General features: G+C 44.8%; 1 protein-coding gene across 1 annotated transcript in view; it reads left to right on the forward strand.

The window, feature by feature from the left end:
• Positions 1-1,581: 1,581 nt before the first annotated feature.
• The window catches only part of wu:fb95e10 (mucin-19), a 29,629-nt gene continuing 6,697 nt past the window's right edge, over positions 1,582-24,513 (forward strand). The window contains exons 1-4 of the mRNA XM_038991493.1: positions 1,582-1,777; positions 1,860-1,927; positions 15,671-16,387; positions 16,751-16,838. Coding sequence (XP_038847421.1) covers positions 15,766-16,387; positions 16,751-16,838 — 710 coding nt within the window. The 5' untranslated portion in view covers positions 1,582-1,777; positions 1,860-1,927; positions 15,671-15,765. The remainder of the gene's footprint in view (positions 1,778-1,859; positions 1,928-15,670; positions 16,388-16,750; positions 16,839-24,513) is intronic.

The following is a 24,513-nucleotide window of genomic DNA, read 5'->3' on the forward strand; positions in this document are numbered from 1 at the left end:
AAAGTCATGTTAGTCAAGCATGTGTAAATAATTGTGTAGGTGTGGGCCAGAGGGTTTACCTTTGCTGATAATTTTGAGAGCGAGAGAGAGAAGTGCGAGGAGCTGTTGGGGTTATTGCATGATAGAATACCAAACAAGCCATATCAACAAAGGCGTAGCAGCACTAGGCTACTTTACATTGCCTAGTGACAGTGTAACCATAACACAACCACACAGGTCAGCGCACCATTGAGCAACTGTTCACCGAGGTAAACACCCTGGGGAAATGAAGTGTGTGTGTTATGATGAATTCCATAGGGTGAGAGCTGAAAGGAACACAATGTGAAGCACAATGCTGCCTAGCCAGTGCAGACCCCGGCACAAAAGCCTGGCTCATGTAGACAGCTCTGGCTTCACTGGGAGAGCTGAACAGCAGCAGTGCAGACGGACAGGCAGCATGCCCACCGAGACTGTCTCAGAAGTCTGGTGTGAAGACAGGAGCGGCATACACAGACAAAGCCTATGAAAAAACGCCCACAATCAGTAGAGGGAGACAATTGTGTCTGGGGGGAAAACACTGTACAGACAGCGGCAGCTCTTTCAACCTTCCTCTGTTTCTATTCCCTCTTCATCTTGTTTCTGCCTCCTTTGATTCCACCATGTCTCTGACTCTGTTACAATCTGACATAAAATTGTGTCTTTATGCACTGGTGATTCTCCTGACAGCCTCTTTGACAGGTCAAACATGTTTGGTCTCGTCAGTGTGGGGGCTTGTCTACAACCATTCAATATCTTGTCCTTACAATTAAGAATGTGCCACTGCAATAAACCTAGTGTTATCAATATCTCTGTGAAGATGTTTATGGATATGATTATATTACCTGATTCTTTAACTTTGAAACATTTTAGCATGAGTGGTAATCAATATTCATTATGTATGTGTGTAACAGTATAACTTTAAACCGTCCCCTCGCCCCGACGCGAACCAGGGACCCTCTGCACACATCAACAACAGTCACCCACGAAGCGTCGTTACCCATCGCTCCACAAAAGCCGCGGCCCTTGCAGAGCAAGGGGAAACCCTACTTCAGGTCTCAGAGCAAGTGACGTAACCGATTGAAATGCTATTAGCGCGTACCCGCTAACTAGCTAGCCATTTCACATCCGTTACATGTGCAGCAGGACATTTTTAGTCCTTGTAGAACTAATAAAGATGTTTGTTTCATTACCATATTAGAATAATATGGTAGTACCTAAATGGCAGTAGACCTGTAGAAAATCTAAATATGACAGACTATGCTGTGGTACCCTTTGTGGCTGAAATCTCAGCATCCAGTGATCCAGAACCAATGGAGAATTCTAACATGCCACCATTGTGTGGAGAGAATGCACCGTTGAAAAGAAACTGCAGGAGGTGTGTGCAGGATGAGCGTGGAGTCGGGCATGGAGGGAGGGGACGCGGGAAAACTGGTAGAGGGATACGGGAAGGGGGAGACAACCGGTGCAACTTGGGAAGGATGGGAAGAAAGAAAGTAGGGTGACTTGAGAGATGACATCATTCCTCATTTGAATAAATCCCAGCCGGGGTAGTGATTGGTCGTGAGATGGAGAAAGTCGAGTTACTTGGCTATTCATCCCTTTCAATTTCACCCCCGCGCGCAATGCCGTGGTAAAACCCTCTCCGCCTGTCCATCGGTCCCGGCCAGTAGAGAGTGTGTGCGTGGACTGCAAATCGTTTTTCTTTCTTTGGAAGGGACGTGCATCACTTCTGGAAACGGCAGTCGACAGAAGTTTATTGGTAATCTGGCTGCTGTACTTTGGCCTGTTTCTCATCTTGTTCGGTTTCATTTTCTAATTTGTTACACTTTGTATTCTGAAAGGATTCGGAGGATATTGTCAAACACTGGGCATAGCTGGATATCAAGCTATAGCTAGCTACACTGCGTTGGTAAGTCTAGAGACTGGTTGAGCGTTAGCATGCTAGCTAGCTGTGCAACTAAACTTACTTAAATCACAAAATATAAAATGCAAGTTACGATGTGATGCTTTAACAAATGTTTCGTCTCCTAAAATATTAGATATGTATATTTAGTGTTTGGTAGTTAGAATGGGTGAAAAATCATATAGATAACGGGTGAATGTCTTTGTCGACATTGCGAGTGCAATTCACGAATTCCTATTGGAAACGCAGGTTAGCGTTTTTCGTCATGAATCTTGTTCTAGAGGCAGGTCTGCAGAGTGGTCACTAGCTGGCACAACCACAGTCATAACATCTGATTTTAAACCTAACCTTAACCACGCTGCTAACCCTAATGCCCAACTTTAATTTAAGACCAAAGCACGTTTTTTTTGTTTTCGTGATTGTTTAAAATAAGGCCAATTTTGACTTTGTAGCTGGTTCATCTAGCGGAAATCGCCCAGTTATGCCTCGAGGGCAAGATTCATGACATGAACGTCAACTTGAATTGGAAACCGCGCCATACAAATAAGCCTTGTTGAAATGCTAGCTAACTAAATAGGCTACTTGCTAACTGAACTATCCACGCGAGTCTGTTGGGTCGCACAAGAACGAGTATAGGAGCAAGGGAATCGTTGCATTTTCCTTCTGCCAGTGAGTGGCTCACGCGGCTCGCCATAGAGGATGTCTAGATTCTGAATTCGATTGCAATTGGGAGGGGGGTGATGGGGCGGTGGCAGCCCTGTGTGGTGGCTGAAATTGATCACCAGCTATTTAGCTAACCGACGAATGAACTGGCTTAAATAACAGCCTTCCTTTTGTGAAGGGATCGGTGTGTAATCATTTGGATTATTTGCCGTTTCAAAAGCAATTCGACGTATTCACTTCATTATATTTACTTTAGTTCTCTCAGGCTCTTCATCCTTCATGACTGACGCCTATTGTTCTGTGCGGCCAAGTGCTCTCTAGTGAGAACGGCTTCGTTCTTTGCCCCCAGGCGATATGTTGGGTAATTTAGGCTATTTCTGTTAGTCTTTTGCATCAATCAGCGAACATGGCATAGGGTACTTTTGTAGGATGGCGTAAGTGCTATACTTTATTAGGTTGAGAGGTCTTTGAAGGCTCACCCAATTCTCAGGATTATTAGAACGTGAGTCATGACAAGTACTGTACTCTCAATTCAATAAAACACTTTGTTCAAACTGTATCATATAGGCTAACATTGTGGCTTCAGGCAATGAACTCGGAGCTATTTTTTGCTTGTGTTAATGTTATGCAACTAGACGACACTCTTCTCTCCAAAATAACAAGGGTGAATAACGTTAGTCTCCAAAACCCTCAACGTGCAGGTACCATATACAGTTACAACTAATCATTATAGATGGCCCACAGGCCTAACCTCTGCCCCTGATGTTCGGCTGACAATGAGCGATATAGGGTGGGGTAGTGGGCATGGGTAGGTAAATATTCTGCAATGATCTGCCATGAGATATTGATGCCACTCGGGAATAAATTGCATCCCAGGGTGATTAATGTGAGCACTTTTCAGGCATGGCCTTGTCTGGCTTAGAGAGGCTCCAACATGTTAGTCAACCCTCTGGTGCATTAATGAGCGATGGCTGACTCACAAAGCAAGCAAGTGAATGAGGCAGAGGGATAGAGACACGCTCAGACATGGGACTAATGCATTCATGTGAAATTAAATAAAGATCCTGTTTTATCATTTTACATTTAAAAAAAAAAATCTGTCATATCTAATGATAAGACAGATTTTGTGTTAAATATCCGTTATCTTGTTTTAGCAAAAGTGTTCGCTTTGTACTTTCAACCAATGTGCCAGCATTGTGACATTTGGTACCAAATTCCCCTTGCCCACCTCACTTTTACAATAGGCTGAATATGGATTCCTCCTCCACTCATATGTCTCCGATGGCATTTTGGTTATTACATTGTCTGTCACGCCTATTTTAAGTCTCTCCTATAATGCCATGCACATGTTTTAGTAAGCCTGCTGAAACAGTTGGCCAAAGAAGGGCTTAGATGTCTACGATCAGAAGAGGTGGAATTCATACCGTAGCATTCTGGGGTGATTTTATGACCGACAGTTCTCTTTGCTCTGCCCTTCCTCTGACCTATGCAATGGGCTGTCGGGGAGATCGCCTACAGTAATTTGTGCCTTGGCTTGCCCTCAGGCGTAGTAGGCTTAATAGGTTGATTCAGTGACGTCCCTAACTGTAAATATTCAAATTGGTGTGTCCTCTGCCTGCCCTGGACTGGTCTCCTACTCACCAGATCCCTCTCAGGCTGAACCAAGGGCCAGGGTTCCGGTCTGGAAGCATGCTTTCGACTGCACCTACCTTGCGTCGGTACTGCAGTTTAACTGATGTCCGGCCCAGAAAGACAATTCCCATAGACGGCCCCATATAGAAGTCAGATTAAACCGGATGCATCTTGGACGCTGTCGCTAGTGCTTTTATTGATCAGTGGGCTGAACAGTTCAGCCTGAACTGTATGACCTTTGGCACTTTGTCACCATCGCTTATGAATAAAGTCAGCTGGCAACTGGCCTGCAGTCGTGAGATTATTTTATCCACAGACTTGGGACTGTAGTAGTGGTTTCTGTAGTGCCACTCCATTGTTTGCAATGGTCGTCACAATAATTCTCCAACGGACATTGGTCCAGCCAAGATAGCTGCCTCAGTGGTATCACAGTTGTCAGTCCTGACAGTTGCTGCGCAGTTTTGAGGGTATATATGCCAGCAGCTGCAGTAATTAATTTTCTATGTTGAGGCTCTGAATTCTTCCAGCGGGACGCTGGATAATGGACATGGTTCAGAGCCCTGTTGCTATGCCTACCTCGCCACTTTCAGAATTTTGCCTGGATTGCTGTGGTCGCTGCAAGGCTGTGATTATGGCATCACGTCTACTCAATGTAACAGTATAACTTTAAACCGTCCCCTCGCGCGAACCAGGGACCCTCTGCACACATCAACAACTGACACCCACGAAGCATCGTTACCCATCGCTCCACAAAAGCCGCGGCCCTTGCAGAGCAAGGTGCAACCCTACTTCTAGGTTTCAGAGCAAGTGACGTAACTGATTGAAACGCTACTAGCGCGTACCCGCTAACTAGCTAGCCATTTCACATCCGTTACATCAACATGGAAATTATTTTTAATACTGTCAGAAACTAAAGGCTTGCTGGTTTCTAGAAGGGATGCATGATATATAGGTAAACTTATCGGAATCGGCCGATATTAGCTGAAAGTGCCAACATCGGTATCGGCCCGATGTCTAGTTTAACGGCTATGTGCAAAATCGATGTCCAAGCTGACGTGCATACGCCACATAAAATTTTGCGCTACACTTGCAACACAGCATTCCTAACCTAGCCCACAATGTATGCTGTGTGGATCGAGCAGTCATTTGAAAGAGTAAACTCAAAGGCCAAATCCATTAACACCAGGATAATGGAATTCATTGCCCATGACAATCAACCGTTCTCTGTCGTGGGTGATGTTGGCTTTCACTGACTGGTTGAGCACCGGTACACACTACCAAGTGCGCTATTTTTTAGATGTTGCCCTATCGGAGTTACACAGTAAACGCGTCACTGGTATTAGCTTCACGACATACTATGGAACGCCATTTGGGTCTTTGCGTGTCAAAAAAAGATGCAGGTCAAATAACACAGTTCTATTATAGAATGTTGCGTGTTCTGAATTTGCACGTGCAAGCCAAGCGCCACCACTACTATCAGTAGCACTGTCAAAGCTGAACAAGAAAGTATACCGACCCTGAACGATGTATTTACAATACTGCGTTGGTAATAAAGCATTATTTGTTAGACCACAACTTCTGGGGTAGCTAGCTTTGGCTTGGTACCTAGCACCAATACAACCAGCTTGAAAACAATGACCATTAGAAACTGCAGTCATTTTCATTGTTCTTAACAAGGATTTAGGAATCCTTGTAAGTATTAGCTAGGTAGCCACTTGTTGGTCGCATATTGAACTTCAGTTCATGAAAATAAATAGCTAGCCAGCTACTTAACGTTAGCTTTGGGCAACAGGGTTATAAACGGCCAGCTAGCTTCATCTGGCTAGTGAGGCTAGACCGGACCGGGTTATGTGTTGTGAAGATAGCCACAATATGGATTAGGCACAATAGTTGCATTTGCGGGTTGCCTTCAAAATAAAAGTGCCTATTTTAAAAGTGATGCATGAGGTTACAATTGGTGGAATCATGCCATATTTAGACTACATAATGTTAAACAAGGTTGGAATGTGAATCAATGAAATAGGTTATCAGTCTACTCGGTGACACCCACAGAACACAACTGTGAAGAGTTTACGCAAATGTTAGCATTGTATCTCTTATCGCGGGACTGTGAGAAATCACCTCCCCAGTCAGCCTATTGTGTGTATTGACATTCATGTTGCACTGTACAGCTTTACCTAAGGATTGGGGATCAATGGAATGGGGTATCAGTCTACTCAACACCCAAGATACTTTTTCCCAAAGTCGTCCTCAGAGTTATCAGACTCAAACATCCACACAGTATTGTTTTTCCACAGAAATAGTGTTTAATACACATAGGTTGACAATGAATGTGGCTCAATTCAGTTTTTTCAGAGTCCCACAATAAGAGCTAATATTCTCTCGGTGTCACTGGGTAGGCTGATACCTATGGATTGTGAATCAATGACATGGGGTAAGGCTGTACAGTGAAATAAGTATGCTCCCAATGCAATTCTAAAGTATAATGCATCCAGTGTGATTTCAACAGATTTGTCAAATTAACGTTGTCTTTTGTTGAACTTATATAACATTCCAACCTCATTTAGCATGATCTATTCAATAATGGCATAATTCTACTATTTGTATTCATTTGCATCACTGTCAATGACACTTTTATTTTGACGGCTAACGCAAAGTTTACTGTTGTGGCTAGTCCTTATTGTGGCTAGCTTCACATAGATATGTCGGACCCCCATTAATCAAATAAGAACTGTCTTATAAATTAGGGTTATTTTAGATGATGACATCTAGCTATATAGTTAGCTAGCTAACTATAGCTACTGAAACATTGTCGTTTTGCTATGTTTTTGGGGAAGAACATGTTTGCATCCATTAGTTAGTTAGCTTTTTTTAATGCCAGCACTGTACGTGTGCGAGACAACTTTACCAGCATCGTAGCATACGTATCGATGAATCGTTGTGACATATGAAATACGAGAGATGTTGTAATAATTACAACAACAAAAAATATTCACACGTTAATTTATGTGACGTGCAGTCATATTTAGGTCCTGATTGGTCAACAAGCTTATTTGACACGTCAAATAGTGTTATTTGACATATCTTTTTTGACACGCAAAGACCTAAACGGCGTTCCATAGGAATCCTGGTTGAGAATGAATAACGAAACAGCACAGCAAGTTAGTGAAAGAAATAGGTTTTGATTATGTTTTACTGGTAATCGGGACTTGTGTAAATGCCAACAAAATAACTTTTTGGTGTGTGTGTAACCTTTTATTTAACTAGGAAAGTCCGTTAAGAACACATTATTATTTACAATGACGGCCTACCCTGTCCAAACCCGGACGATGCTGGGCCAATTGTGTGCCGCCCTATGGGACTCCCAATCACGACCAGATGCGATACAGCCTGGATTTGAACCAGGGACTGTAGTGACGCCTCTTGCACTGAGATGCAGTGCCTTCAGACCGCTGTGTGTGTTAACTATTTAACTGTACTAGAATGCTTAAAAGGCCGCAGAAATTTTTTGTATCGTTTTCTTTTGTCAAGGAAAATATTGGATATCGGTCAGAAATGTCATCGGTGCATCACTAGTTTCTAGTGATTGAGCATCATTCTGCCACCTGTAGCTGATATAGTGCATTTGGAAACTATTCAGACCCCTTGACTTTTTCCACTTTTCTTTTACATTACAGCCTTATTCTAATATGGATTAAATCTTTATTTCCCCCCCTCAATTTACACACAATACCCCATAATGACAAAGCAAAAACAGGTTTATAGAAATGTTTGCTAATCTATTAAATATCACATATACATAAGTATTTAGACCCTTTACTCAGTACTTTGTTGAAGCACCTTTGGCAGCAATTACAGCCTCGAGTCTTCTTGCGTATGACGCTACAAACTTGGCACACCTGTATTTGGGTAGTTTCTCCCATTTCTTCTCTGCAGATCCTTTCAAGCTCTCAGGTTGGACAGCTATTTTCAGGTGTCTCCAGAAATGTTCAATCTCGTTCAAGGCTGTGTGCTTAGGGTTGTTGTCCTGTTGGAAGGTGAACCTTCGCCCCAGTCTGAGGTCCTGAGAGCTCTGTAGCATGTATTCATCAAGGATCTCTCTGTACTTTGCTCCATCTTTCCCTCGATACTGACAAGTCTCCCAGTCCCTGCCGCTGAGAAACATCCCCACAGCATGCTGCTGCCACCACCATGCTTCACCATAGGGGTGGTCCCAGGTTTCCTCCAGATGTGACGCTTGGCGTTCAGGCCAAAGAGTTCAATCTTGGTTTCATCAGACCAGAGAATCTTGTTTCACTGGTCTGAGTGTCCTTTAGGTGCCTTCTGGCAAACTCCAAGCGGGCTGTCGTGCCTTTTACTGAGGAGTGGCTTCTGTCTGGCCACTGTACCATAACAGTGTGATTGGTGGAGTGCTGCAGAAATGGGAGAACCTTCCAGAAGCGCAACCATCTCCACAGAGTAACTCTGGAACTCTGTCAGAGCGACCATTGGGTTCTTCCTGACCAAGGCCCTTCTCTCCCTATTGCTCAGTTTGGTGGTTCCAAACTTTTTCTATTTAAGAATGATTGAGGCCACTGTTCTTGGACCTTCAATGCTTCAGACATTTTCTGGTACCCTCCCGCAGATCTGTTTCTCGACAGAATCCTGTCTCGGACCTCAACGGACAATTCCTCCGGTTTTTGCTCTGACCTTATATAGACAGGTGTGCCTTTCCAAATCATGTCCAATCAATTACAGAAGTCAGAAGTTTACATACACTTAGGTTGGAGTCATTAACTCATTTTTCAACCACTCCACACATTTCTTGTTAACAAACTATAATTTTGGCAAGTCTGTTAGGATATCTACTTTGTGCATGACAAAAGTAAATGCCCAATGCATTCAGCATTATGTCAGTGCTGTGGCAGCCTGTCTACACCATGGGCCAGTCTGGCATGACATGCATGCCAAAAGTTCCCGATGACAGAATTATGGCTACATTTATGAGAGTTGACAGGGGGGAGATTTGTCAGATGTTTTGAGTCATTTGAAATGCTATTGTTCTGTAATTTCTATTTAAGAAGCCTTTTGACCCCAGCCCCAAATGCCATGTCAATTTCTGGGTAAAGGCTAGGTACAGTTTTATGTGGTGTTAGCCCAGCTGTTATTTTGTTGAAAAGCCCTGGTTAGCCCTGGTGGTGTTGACAACCTGCGAGGGATCAGATTCCATCTGGAACGTGCCTGCTCCGCTTCAAACAGGAGGGCATAATCCTCTTTTGGCCAGAGTCAGTTCCAGTAGTGAGTGGCTGCTAGAGAGCTGGAGCCTCAAGGGTATGTTTTGCTGTCCCATCCAGATGCCTGCCTTGTTCCTCTCCGTCCTATCTGGTGTCATCGATCCAACCCACCAGCTGGCTCTATCTGGCCTAATGTCATTTACCCCCTGAGTGGAGTCTGTCAGTGGGCACACTGCCCATTATGGAGAAGGACCTGCTCTTCAAGTTACACATTACCCTCTCCTTCAGTCCCTCCACACCAGCCTCATTGGTGGCTAACCCCCAGGCAAGGGACCCCATCAGTGGAACAGGTCCCTGTCTGCCTCTCTAATGCACTGACGCTTCTCACCTATGAGTAGCCCACATCCTCACTTTCTCCCCCACGATCAATATCGGCATGGTCAAGATCACACCCACCCCGCTGTTCCTCTCAGCGGTCTACTGTAGCTAGACCGTGCACTGTTGGGACCTTGTTTGTTGTCGGCTCCATCTCTCCATTGTTGTGATGGAGCCAGGTCTTTTTGTTTGGTTTCTGGGACACACTAGGCCTCTGTCCTGGGCGCTCTCTGTCTCTGTGGGTAGTCGGGGCCGGCGCTGGAGGACAGTCGGCCTGATCGTACAAGATTAGCAAATCTCTTTGTCCAGGGTTAACAAGCTCTGTCGTGTTAAACTCCCTGTCCCCGGGGGGCCGACTCTCCTGAGGCTGGGAGATGGGTGACACATGCTGGTAAAGTGGGGGTAGTGTGTGTTTGGGGCCAGCATATTCACCGGATGGGTCCGGGAGTAAAGGCATGTGATGTAGATAGTACCCTTCTCTCACTTGAAATCTCTACCAGTCGTGCCATGGCGGTACAGACTCTAAATCTGCTTTTGGCTTCTTTAGAGCACAGGGATTACAGTCTGTCACATCACATGGTTCTGTGATTCAGGTGTCTGTCACACAAGATGTTGCCTTGACTGACACAGGCAGCAGACCAGTGAACAAGAGAAAAGCATATTCCTGAACTGAGTTTACTGTGTCCAATGTCTGTTGCCAAGACCATTGAGTTGTCAATGGAAATCATAAGGTTGAAACCATGCTGCATTGTAGGCTATAGCCCAGGAGACCGAGCAGAAAGCAACTGATTTGGATCCTGTCTGGGGAGTTAAGTGTCCATAGCCTCATTTGTCGGGCATGTCCTGACGTCACCATCCGAGAAGGGCCTCACAATCCCTTCTCGTCTCCCTCCTACACCGTGTCCAGGGAAGGAATTCCGTGGAGAGGAGTCAACTTTGTTTGAAGAGGTTTGTTTGTGTGTGGGGCAGGGGCGGCTTCCTGACCTTTGGCCGGGCCTGTTTGGGAATGTGCGAGCCGCGATTAGTGTCAGGGTGATGAAGGCAGCACACTGACTCAGCTGGGACGGTGTCATGCGTCTTTTGTGCTCCCCTTTCTTAGCTGGGCAGCGCACAGCAACAATCAGGCTCTTGGGTTCTGTTGTAGATAGCTGCCCCAAGGCTACAGAAGTGTATAATGGTTTCTATTAAAGCAGAGTGAGGGACGGTACCATGCAGGGAAAGCTTCCTGCTAATTGAGTGGAGAGATGAACTGGTGTGTACGGTAGTCGCTGAAAGGGACTATGATGATGAGTATGGTGTTATGTAATGCTTTTATGATGATGATGATGCTCATGAGGTCTCTTGAAGCCTCGGATAGCATGTTTTTGGATGTGATCTATTGTAAGTTCCTGAATGACATTTAATCACACTTGCAGATTTGTAATTTTCCACAATGTATTAATTGTACTTTGAAATGAATTATATTAGTAATGCACAGCAGCTGTTCAGGGTTTAGTGCCAAGATTTCCCTCTGAGATGATACATGATGGAGTGTATTAATGGGGGGGAATTTTAGCTTTTGGGGGCGGTGCTGTAAGTTTCTGTTTTAGGCCCTCTTTGTAGCGCCCTCTAGCACTCCTCTGTTTCCCTTCTCTTCTTTTGTATCAGAACCATCTGCACCAACCCCAAATTAAATTGTTGACATGGGTCTAACCTTTTATTCTTTGTATCTTGTCTAAGACTGGTAGTACCACCAATTCTGGTTTCAGCTGCTACTGTTTCAATTCCCCAGACTTGCTTGTGGACTCAATGCTGCATCATTCAACAGAATGTTTCATGTGTTCTGATCCTCAACGCACCATGTCTGGTGTGTATGCCTGTCCTCCCTCAGAGGAATAGTGGAATGCTGCAGGGTGTCTGTTTTAGAGTTTACCTCTGGCCCTATGCCAGCGCGTGGTGCCTCAAACATTAATGTTCACTGTAACATATTGGAATGTTCATTTCAAATCTTAACTGAAATGAACATGTTTGCTTCGAACAGAAACCTTGTGGAACTTACCTCAGCAGTGTTGAATAAGAGCAGTGGTTTCTAGATGACGACGCCACACAGTCTCAACATTAAACTGAGAGATGTACCGTCAACACAGGCACCAGGGAGTCTTAACACTGGCCGAGGAGTAAAGACACCGGATCCCAGTGTTTGCAGCATGTGGTGATGAATGTGTGTTGATGGGTTCAGAGGCCGTTAAACTGGCCTCTTCAAACCAGACTCCCGACCGTTAACTCTTGAATCCTCTCTCTGGTGCCACGGTTATCAATTCTATCGTTAGGCATTAAGGGAAGGTTACGGGAGCGTTAGGAAAAGCACACTAAACTGATCTCCTGTTCGCTTGCCCCGGCTTCCTTCTGCTACAATCCTCCCATTGAAGGCTATTTACAGCTGACCCTGGGGGACATGCAGGCACAGAGAATGTATGTACACACAGCAGTGTACTAGGAAAGCGGTGGCGGTTGCCATTGCTAGCTATTCATAAGTGCCGTTGACCGCTGTGATTTTCAGTAGCCAGGCTCTTGTTCCTGGCAAAGGGAGGCCCTGATTAGACTTGCACACACAGGCCACCAGGAGAGATGACATTAAGTTAGCATTTAGCCCACCCACTCCTGCTGGGGACATTAATTGGGAATTGAACATGTATCATTTACGCCAATAGGTTTTTGTTGATCGTTTTATCAAACAAATTGACCTAATGCCCCAAAACACAGCCATACACACGCAAAGGCTTGTATAGGTGTACACACTGAGACTCTGCACAGTTTTTTAAAAGGAGGTCAAAGTGACGATTACCATTAGAATATGCTCATGACCTGATTATCGTCCGTGATCGGGAGTCCCATATAGCGGTGCACAATTGGCCCAGCGTCATCCGGGTTTGGCCGGTGTAGGCTGTCATTGTGCTGTTGGAGGCCTGCCAGATATCAGTATAGGCCTGTAAGTGTCTGAGACACACGGGGGCAGGTTAGTTTACATTGAATATGGCTCTTGGAGGATGATCATACTTTGCCCAGCTGATTTTCTATCGTCAGCTGCTGAAGTGCATTAAGCGTCTTGTCCATGATTGATGAACAATAATGAGATAAAGGTGTGTGTGTGTTCATCCTATTGTTTGGTTTGTCCTTGACATGACAGTGAACCCCTGCCCTTGGTGGTGTGTGTGCGTAGTATTTCATGACCTGTGTGTTTGTTCTCTGTATCTGTGTTGCTCATCGGTGAGGCTTGTAGAGAATGTTATGTGAGATGCAGTTTGATAAGAGGGAGCGGCTGTTTGGGAAGATATCGAAACCATCACTGTCCAAAGGACATTTATTTATAAAAAAATATATATAAAAAAAAAAACGATACCGTATTTATCTTTCTGAACCTCAGCTAAGGATGTATAAATAAAAACATGCAACTCTACATGACAGTAACAACATATGTCTGGACTCCTCTTCTTCTCTTTATTGCTTCCCTAAATAACGATGAGTCCTCCAGACAACATGGACAGGAAGTTGTTCCTCTCTTGGGGGGTGGCGAGCGTCCTTGGGGTTGTGATGCAGCTGGTTGACCCTTGTCATCTTCTATCTAGGCTACAACTCACATCCTCTAGCCGTTTAGCAGCCGACAGCTTCTGATATCCCACTCCAATGAACAAAGTATATCTAACACACTACCATCTGTGGAGATTCAGCTTGAGATGTTTTACGAACAGGGAATCCTAACGTCATCCATCTCTAATCAAGCATATGACTGCAAAGAGGATCCAAAGACAACTACAACATTGCAGGGTTGTCCAAAGTCAGTCAAAATATTGCCAGTGCCAACACATGTATCATTGGGCGTGGTTGTATGTTCCCTACTACATAGGGTGATGTAGACGGGGCGAGGGCCTTAGACTAGAGCTGTGTAATCTCCCAACTGGAGGAAAAAGAGCAGAGCAGTGCGCCTCTGGCTGAGGGCTGGAGATTTATCACCACAACAGAGCAGAGCTGGGAAAAGCACAGTCTGGCTGTTCAGAAACTGCAGGAATAGAACCGTTCAGAACACAGGAAGGGGAGGTAGAGGGAGCAAGGCACCGATTGGATTTGACTTTATTTTTTCTAGTTGAGTTGTCAGGGCTATTGACGTGTGAGTCCCTGGTGTCAATCTGGAGTTAGATTTTGTTGTTGGTTTTCTTTTTGAAGGGTTGGAGTCAGGGCAGGCGTCTGTTAGTGTAGAGCTCTGTTATAGGCAGAGCAGCATGGCGTGAGGACTTGGTGCTCTTGAACAGAGCATCTCTGTTGGACTGAGCCTAACATGTACATGTGTGAAGCACGGTTGCTGTTGCTTTCACTTGCATCCAACAGACACCTCACTCCAAATGTGACTGGTGTGTCACTCAATTAATCTGATTGCCCTGTGTGCTCTGGCAGGGCTCTCTCCTCCCCCTCTCACTGCCACTGTGTTGTCTGAGGTCTGTCACTGTGTGTGTGTGTGTGTGTGTGTGTGTGCTACTTGCGGTATGGATTTTCTCCCCGAGGGCTTTTCCCTTTCCCTCTCTCTCTCTTCCCCTCTGGCCTTGCTCAGCTGCTCAGGCCATCTGTGTGAACGCAAACAGAGAACAGAGGGGTAGAGAGAGTGCGAGGGTGGGGGAAGTTGATGAAAAGGCTTGGAGAAAATGGGAGGTTTGGCAGGGGAACGAAGGAAGGCACAGTAACGTATTTAGTTTTAGAGGATGAGTAAGAGATGAGAGCAGAGAGAAAGGGGGGCTGTGTGGGGAGTGGTTCCAGGAAGCTGACCGTATAAAGACTCTCCTCTAGAAAGGAGGGGGAGCAGCAGCATCTGTGTATGGGGGAGAGAGGGGCTGAGCGGAAGTGGAGAGGCCTTCTGGAGTCTGAGCAGCGCACTGTCGTTCCAAGCTTTGCAGACTGTATCCCCTCCTGTTCCCATGCTCCTCAGGCCAAGCCACTTCCTCTACGTCAGTGTTGCTTCACCGTGGAGCCAAGTCTCCTGTCCTGTCAGACAACTGACTCTTTACGTTTCCCTGTTATTAGGCCTCTGCTCCACACTGCAGGCCTTACCTCCACCCTGACAGCAAAGCATCTGTGTTTATGGTACTTCCCCAGCGAGACTGCCTGCTAGTCAGTGCTTATGGCATTGTTTACATGCTTGACATGCATGTCTTTTCCCCCCAGCGTGACCTTTACATCTCCATTGTAAGTGGTTTGGTTCACCACATCTGAGTGGCGTGTGGTTCCTTAGCTTTGCGGTCTTGTCTGATGAACTAGAGCATGTTGTAGAGAGAGCGCCTTCTGACTCGGTTTGTTAGGAGTGGAAGGGATTTTTGCTATTCCCCTCGCTTCAGTTGAAGGAAGGCTTGTGTTCCAGACTAGTGGGTCTGATGCCTATTCTGTATGTAGACCTAGGATATAATGCACTCAAGTGGATTCTCTGGCTTGTTAATGTTTAAAAACAAGATTTGCTAGCTCTCTGTTTTTCCTTGAGTTTGTACTTAGATTAGAATGTGTCTACATCATTTTTTTATAGTTGTCCCCTATCTCTTCCCCCAGAATATATTGTCACACATGTATCATGTGTGAGAGAGAGTTCCCTCCAGGGTTTTTTAGCAATGAAGCTCTCTGCAGAATGGCACATCCTGTTCTGCCTGCTCCTAATCTGTTCAGATCATTGACCTTAAACACATTTTCTCTACTTTCAAAACAATATTTCTGCATACGCCGTATGTAGTGTTTGTCTGTAGGAAAGCCTTTATCTGATCCCTCTGTGGCCTGTCTGCTGATCTGAAGGCTCAGTGTCATGCATGTCCAGTCTTGTTACAGCCTGACGATACTATTCTCTTCTCTTTGCCAGATCAGACTCCACCATCGCCTGAGTGCAGTCACCATCTTCAGTCTCAAGCTCTCCAGCCCTCCTCTGTAGAGACGGACAGCCAGGACTGAGGGGAGATGAAACCGGATGGGGTTGCCACGGCAGCGATGGAGCCAATGGAAGCACTGGACGCCGATCCGGTAAACGAGCCAGTTGCGATGGGAGAGGAGCCTAACCAGGCTGCGCCGGCACCTCAGACGGAGGGAGTTGGCCAGCAGGGAGAGATGGGGCAGGGAGAGCCTCATCCAGAGCCAGCCCAGGTGGCCCCCACCAAGACGGGGAACAGCAAGGCTGCAGCAGACCCGAAAGCCAAGACCAAGGCCCCCGCTGCTAAGGCGAAGCCTGGGACCACCGCCACAATTAAGACCACGACCGGACCAGGGTCTCGACCCAACACTGCCCAGAGTCGACTGACCAATGGGGTTTCCAAGCCACATGCCAACGGAGTGGCCAAGAAGACGACCACTGGAGCCCCAGAGAAGACCACGCCCAAGAGTCCCGTAGGCAAAGCTGTTTCCCCTACCACTAAGACCACCGCCAAGGTTGGTGAGAAGAAGCCAGCGGGCACCACCCGCCCTACGTCGGCTCCTGCTGCCACCAACGGGGTGAAGGCCACCACAGGAACAGCAGCAAAGAAGACACCTGCGGCGCCAACTAATGGTGTCAAAGCCACCACCACCGCTGCTAAGAAGCCCACAGGTAGGCAAACATTTAGGACCAGTAATTTTCAGTCACTGAAAGCTACCCAAAGCCTTGCATTTGTCATCAGTTGCCAATTGTCTTCTGTACACAGCAAATGTACATTTTCCCTGAGGCAAAGTATGACTTTGTACTGTGAAGGTTGGCATACAGCACATCCAGATGGATTCAGTTGAAGATGTATGACACGCTGGAATGACTGCAATAAATATAGAAATACATTGGCCTGGTTCCTCAGGAAATAAATGTTATGACATATATCATTGGCTGCGTCTTACAAATGAAATAAATCTTACTCATGTTGTATATCTATCTCTTTGTCCTTCCCTCTCTTCCTCACCTTCCCATATCTCATCTCCCCAGCTCCCCGGCCTGTCTCTGCAGCTACCACCAAGCCCAGCACTGCCGCTGCTCCCAAGCCTGATAGGCCTCCTGTTTCCAAGACAACCAGGTAGGCCAACCATTGGCGTAGAGCTCGTAGCCCCTCCCCTGGGGAGTGTGTAGATAACAACATAGTAGGCAGTTGTACGTAATTGGTCCTCACTTCAGGCTTCCTGCAGGCAAAAGCTGATTGTCTGTCTACCTAGCTGGGCAGCCTTTTGTTTGATGCCGACTTCAATTCACTGTGCAATACATGTGCAACTACAACAGCAGTAATTAATTGTTTTAATAAATTCAGCGTAACGCTCCAGTTGCGACTGAGAAGCCAGTTGCTTCATTTGGGAATGTTGCAGGCTGAAAGGGACTGGTTAAAAACACACTGGAGAAACGGGCACAATGTCCCTACACAGAGAGGGGCTTTAAGAAGTCCTCAGAAGTAGGCCAGCAGTCACTCTGAGCCAGGTCTCACAGCGCTGTTTTGGGTTTGCAAATCGCATCCAGAGATTAGTCTGCACCCCTCAGAATAAATAATAACCAACTCCAGCAGACAGAACAGGCTGTTTTGGACCTCTGTTTGGCAGTGAGTAGAATCAGGTCAGATTAGGCCCAGACAGTACCTGAGTCACGCTGTGTGGCGTTCCAGCAGAGACGAGCGTAACCCCAGGGAGGAACTCCAGAGAGTCATGGGCTCCTGCGAGGTGGCTCAACAAGCCTGTTGTCTGTGAAGCGGGGAGGATGATCAGGGATGTCCTAAGGTGTTTGGCTGTTCTTTGAATAGGCCCTCACTCCCCCTGCCCAACCCCCCTTTCCCCTTCTGGGTTGTTTGTGTACCAAGGGAACTGTGGTCTCTTACTTTTCATAGCTCCCCCTCCAACAATCTAGTAGGATCTAGCGAGTACATACTAGTCAACAGATAGCGATTTTAGCATTTTTTGCGAGTGCGACAATCTCTGTTGAAGTTAAACTATGAGGTAAGCGGGAAATTTAATCCATTCATTACGGAACAAAACAGTTCATTTTGCGTTGTGCAACATATGGCTGAGGGAGATAGCTTGGAGGCTGATGGGTGCAGTGAGCGTTGTGTACCCAGCCAGCCTGCATTGGGGGGGTAATAGACTGTGACAGGGTCATAAATCTCTGCTGTAATTAGATTTAGCCCCTTCCCTTCCTGCTCCCTCTTTAATGCATGTCTGTATCAGATGAGCGTATGAGTGCAGAGTGGATACGTTCTGGCATATCAGACACCGCCTGTCTCCCTGCTCACGGAGACCGCTGACTCTCTCACACACAATACTCATTTTGTCCCTCAATTTATTCAAGTTCACTCTTTAGGAGATTTTGTTATCAGACAGAAAAGTTTGGAAAGCAAATATATATATTTTTTTACGATCCTACAGCTACAAATGGCCTAAATCTAATTTGACTGAATCACATCATTATGGCTGTGACAATTCTAGAATAACCACTAGGCTAAATGTCATGCAAATGGCCATGGTTGTCTTAATTGTGATTTTTATAGAACAAATGTTTGGCGCTTGTAATGTATTTTTGAAAATGTCCTACGAGATACTTAATGAATACGACACAGCTTTGGTGACACTCCCGTCTCACAAACAAATGGTTTTTAACAGAGCCATATATTTGAAACGTTTGGACATTGAAGTTTATGCATATTATTATGCATTTACATGACCCTGCGTTCCATGGCAGCGATAATAGCTCCCCGTGTGCAATGTTGACCAATAGCAATTCACAGAATTTCTGAATTTTAAACAATGCTATGTACAAGATTCCAAATTCTCATCATGAATGGGTAAATTAAATGCTCAAAGGCATTAACATGGTGTCCATTCTAAAAGTTATAAATATAGGACTCTGGTTTTGACCGCTTGGAACTTCTCTCCCAACCATGCTGTTTTGCTCGTAAAATGATTAAGCTACCAACTTGACCCAATTCATGTAAAAATAACAAACTGCTATAGGGTACAAAACATTAGGAACACCTTTCCATGACATTGTCCAGGTGAAAGCTGTGATCCCTTATTGAGGTCACCTGTCTCCTCCCTTTCAATCTGTGTAGATGAAAGGGAGGAGACAGGTTAAAGATGGATTCTTAAGTCTTGATATGATTGAGACATGGATTGTCTATGTGTTCCATTCAGAGGGTGAATGGGCAAGACTGTGGGAAGCTTTCGACAGTCCATGCCCGACGAATTGAGGCTGTTCTTAGCGCAAAAGGAATGGTGTTCCGGATATTTTGTACACGCCGTGTATACTTTGATATGAACTTGAATCCCCCGTCGCCTAAAATGAAGATATTAAGACGATTATGATGATTATTTTGTTCCTGGATATTGCTCATAATTGTTGGTTACACAATTATACAATAGTTGTACCAGCCCTACGCATCATGGCTGTTTTGTTTTGGTTCCGTTGACATTTAGCAAGTCCGGTCTGTGTTCTGTTTGTCCTGAAACTGTTCCACTTTTTGTTCTGTTTTAGTCTCACTCCTCTGACCCCTCAACACTAGATCCAGTCTGCTGGTGACACATCTGATTGATTCTGAAGTTCAACCTCAGACTTTGTCGGCGGCAGCTGAAAATATGTGTGTGAAATGACTAGTCTGCAGCAGCACACGATATCTCAGTTTTCCACCTCTCCTTTTACAGTAGCGCTTAATACCTGTCACTACATCCTGGTTGGTGGGTGTAGTAGAGGTGTGAACACTATTTGGCCGCGATGTTTGTGTGTGCCGTTTGTTTTTGCAGTACCAATTAGAGGTCGACCGAATATGATTTTTCAACACCGATACCAATTATTGGAGGACCCAAAAAAAAGCCGATGCCGATTTTTATTTATTTGTAATAATGACAATTACAACAATACTGAATGAACACTTATTTTAACTTAATATAATACATCAATAAAATCAATTTAGCCTCAAATAAATAATGAAACATTTTCAATTTGGTTTAAATTATGCAAAAACAAAGTGTTGGAGAAGAAAGTAAAAGGGCAATATGTGCCATGTAAGAAAGCTAACGTTTAAGTTCCTTGCTCAGAACATGAGAATATATGAAAGCTGGTGGTTCCTTTTAACCTTTCTAGGACACACGTTCCGCTAGCGGATGCCCCCCCCCCCAACATTCCGCTGAAAAGGCATTAGGAACACAAAATTCAAAAATATTTTTTTGAAATTTTTAACTTTCACACATTAACAAGTCCAATACAGCAAATGAAAGATAAACATCTTGTGAATCCAGCCAACATGTCTGGTTTTTAAAATGTTTTACAGCGAAAACACAACATATATTTATGTTAGCTCACCACCATATCCAAAAAACACACAGCCATTTTTTAACCAGCAAAGATAGCTTTCACAAAACCCAGAAATAGAGATAAAATTAATCACTAACCTTTGAACATCTTCATCAGAAGACACTCATATGACATCATGTTACACAATACATTTATGTTTTGTTCGAAGATGTGCATAGCCACAAATCTTGGTTTACATTGGCGCCATGTTCAGAAATGGCTCCAAAATGTCCGGAGACATTTTAGAGCCCTGTCATCTAACATAAATACTCATCATAAACTTTGATGAAAGATACATGTTTTACATATAATTAAAGATACACTGGTTCTTAATGCAACCGCTGTGTCAGATTTAAAAAAAAAAAAAAAAAAAAAACTTCAGTAAAAAGCACACCATGCAATAATCTGAGACGGCGCTCAAAAATACAAAACATTACTCCTCCATGTTGGAGTCAACAGAAATACGAAATTACATCATAAATATTCCCTTACCTTTGAATATCTTCATCAGAATGCAATGCCAGGAATCCTAGTTCCACAATAAATAGTTTTTTTTTTGTTCGACGTCCATTACTTATGTCATATTAGCAACTTTATCTAGCATGTGTAGTACACGTGTCCAAACACCGGCGCATTGAAGGCAAACGTCGGATGAAATCTTCACAAAGTTATATTACTAGTCGAATAAACTGGTCAAAATTAGTAGAGAATCAATCTTTAGGGTGTTATCATATATATCCAATAACGTCCCAACCGGAGCATTTCTTCATGTCTATATAACTCATGGCAAACATGGACATCACATGCCTAGCGTGCGTGGCCAGGAACTGGCAATCTGCCAGACCAGTCACTCCAATAGCTCCCATCTGGCCCCACACCACACTATAGGCTTCATTCCACGTTCTACCGACTGTTGACATCTAGTGGAAGGCGTATGAAGTGCATACAGATCCATAAATGACAGAGATTTGAATAGGCGATGCCTTTCCCATCGACCCATTTCAGATTTTTCACTTCCTGTTTGGAAGTTTGCCTGCCAAATGAGTTCTGTTATACTCACAGACATGATTCAAACGGTTTTAGAAACTTCAGAGTGTTTTCTATCCAATAGTAATAATAATATGCATATATTATCATCTGGGACAGAGTAGGAGGCCGTTCAATTTGGGCACCAATTCATCCAAAAGTGAAAATGCTGCCCCCTATCCCAAAGAAGTTTTTAACATGAGTCTTCAATATTCCCAGTTAAGAAGTTTTAGGTTGTAGTTATTATAGGAATTATAGGACTATTTCTCTCTCTACGATTTGTATTTCATATACCTTTGACTATTGGATGTTCTTATAGGCACTTTAGTATTGCCAGTGTAACAGTATAGCTTCCATCCCTCTCCTCGCCGCTACCTGGGCTCAAACCAGGAACACATCGACAACAGCCACCCTCGAAGCAGCGATACCCATGCAGAGCAAGGGGAACAACTACTCCAAGTCTCAGAGCGAGTGACGTTTGAAACGCTATTAGCGCTCACCCCGCTAACTAGCTAGCCGTTTCACATCGGTTACACCAGCCTAATCTCAGGAGTTGATAAGCTTGAAGTCATAAACAGCACAATGCTTGAAGCATTGCGAAGAGCTACTGACAAAACGCACAAAAGTTCTGTTTGAATGAATTCGCTCCTCGTATTCGCTCCTCGTATTGTGTATTCGCTCCTCGTGAGGCAGGTGGTTAGAGCGTTGGACTAGTTAACCATAAGGTTGCAAGATTGAATCCCTGAGCTGACAAGGTAAAAATCTGTCGTTCTGCCCCTGAACAAGGCAGTTAACCCACTGTTCTTAGGCCGTCATTGAAAATAAGAATATGTTCTTAACTGACTTGCCTAGTTAAATAAAGGTGTAAAAAAAAAAAGTATGTAGCTGAACATGTTGCACGTCATGGCTTCAGTAGAGTATGTAGCTGAACATGTTGCACGTCATGGCTTCAGTAGAGTATGTAGCTGAACATGTTGCACGTCATGGCTTCAGTAGAGTATGTAGCTGAACATGTTGCACGTCATGGCTTCAGTAGAGTATGTAGCTGAACATGTTGCACGTCATGGCTTCAGTAGAGTATGTAGCTGAACATGTTGCACGTCATGGCTTCAGTAGAGTATGTAGCTGAACATGTTGCACGTCATGGCTTCAGTAGAGTATGTAGCTGAACATGTTGCACGTCATGGCTTCAGTAGAGTATGTAGCTGAACATGTTGCACGTCATGGCTTCAGTAGAGTATGTAGCTGAACATGTTGCACGTCATGGCTTCAGTAGAGTATGTAGCTGAACATGTTGCACGTCATGGCTTCAGTAGAGTATGTAGCTGAACATGTTGCACGTCATGGCTTCAGTAGAGTATGTAGCTGAACATGTTGCACGTCATGGCTTCAGTAGAGTATGTAGCTGAACATATTGCACGTCATGGCTTCAGTAGAGTGAACCACATAAATGGCTGAGGAGGATGGATGCTACACATATGAATAAGTCATATGTCCCTGCTGGGCCCCGTCACTGCTAGAAGGGCATATGGACTGAGAGGAGTGAACGCAGCGAGGTGGTGGGGGGGGGTCTAAATAGAACAGCAAAGGATGTGTGAGAGGGAGATGTACCCAATTCACACTATACAGGACCCCATGCACACTATACAGGACCCCATGCACACTATACAGGACCCCATAAACAGTGCATTGTTGGGCCTATATTGAGTAAGGAGCGTCGGTCTATGAATTTGGAGGAAGCCATGAAAGGCTAGGAGAAGAGAACGGATGGTGGTTCGCTCTCCCTTGTCCTGCTGTAATAGAGCAGTAGGCTGCCAGTCATGTACAGTGTAATATAGCTGTGCCAGTCGTGTACAGTGTCAAATAGCTGTGCCAGTCGTGTACAGTGTAAAATAGCTGTGCCAGTCGTGTACAGTGTAAAATAGCTGTGCCAGTCGTGTACAGTGTAAAATAGCTGTGCCAGTCGTGTACAGTGTAAAATAGCTGTGCCAGTCGTGTACAGTGTAAAATAGCTGTGCCAGTCGTGTACTATATGACGCAGGCCAGTTGAGCAGGCTGTAAATCTCCTCTCTTGCTGGGCTATCGGGTGTGACAGTGAGACCACTCTGTGACGCAGTCTCCCATAGCCATAGTTTTATGGGAGGTGCAACAGCAGACCTAATCACCTAAAGTGTGTGTGAGCTCATGCTCTAGAAGTGTGGCAGACGTGATGGATGTTGCAGAGTGCTCTCTGGGAAGGCAGTGGTTCTATAGGCCTCTGCTTCACCACACTCATACAGCCCTGTTCTGTTATACAGGGATCTGCATCGTCACCCACCAGGCTCTACCTGCTCTTTGTTCTCTCACTGGGTTCCTCTTTGTCCCTCTACTGCTAGGAGATGGAAACCATTTTACTTTTACTCGACACGTCAGCTCCATCTTCAGTAGGTTGACTGTCCTTTTGATATCTTGTTATTTATTTTTAAACGTTATTTTCCTCAAGCAGAACCAACCAAGAAGCCAGCTAAAGCTGGCGGCACCCTGTGTAATGTCTTATCCTTTCACTCAAAGCCCCTTTTGAGTGCTGCTGCGGCAGTATAAGGATCTCTCTAGCTCCAAGGCAACTAACTACCTGGTGAATTTCTCTGGGAAATTGCAAGTGAAGAACTGATACCTTTTTGTTCCTGGGTTAGAGTGAGATTTCTGTGGTGTTCCCATATATCTGAAGCCTTGTGTGGATGTCCTGGAGGTACAATCCCCTCCTTTTAACCAGGGTAACGTGTCCCTCCCAGCCTTTCTGCTGAATTAAAATGGCATCATCTCTAATATGCCAGCTGTCTCCCTGGGAGGAGGTCCGTCCCCATGGTAGCTGGCTCTTTGCTGTTAGCTCTGCTGCAGGGGAGGCACTAGCCTTGCTTATGCATCTCATTGACTTAATCGTAGCCCCACTTTGATTTGCCACGCGACGGCACACGAGCAACCTGATTTTTATGTTAATCACCGCAAAGTTCCACATCGTTCCAGAATGCGTAATGAAACTAAAATGTTATATTTTAAAAACCCCAGGCGACTTTGGTGGACTTTAATTGTCTCTGCGCTAATTTTTTAAGCTTCAGTGAATTTCTAGGCTTTATCCCTACATTTTCTTTAACCCCAATTTGTGATGATGTTCCTAATGGCAAGGCCTTTGGCAAGTTTGAGAAACAATGCACAGCAGTTTTCCTTCATTGTGTGCAAGCCATTAGACTCTGATCAGGAGTCTAACATGATCAACACTGCCTCAGTTATTTGGGTGACAGTGATCTTAATTAGAGAATACATTTATTTTATTTTTTTGCTGAAAACAATTCAAGTATCATTGCACTGTAATGCCTCAGTGGAGCCTTTTCATTGTGCCTAACTGCCGAGAAGCATGTATTAAT

This window comes from Salvelinus namaycush, chromosome 4 (genome assembly GCF_016432855.1).
Source record: "Salvelinus namaycush isolate Seneca chromosome 4, SaNama_1.0, whole genome shotgun sequence".
Classification (NCBI taxonomy): domain Eukaryota; kingdom Metazoa; phylum Chordata; class Actinopteri; order Salmoniformes; family Salmonidae; genus Salvelinus; species Salvelinus namaycush.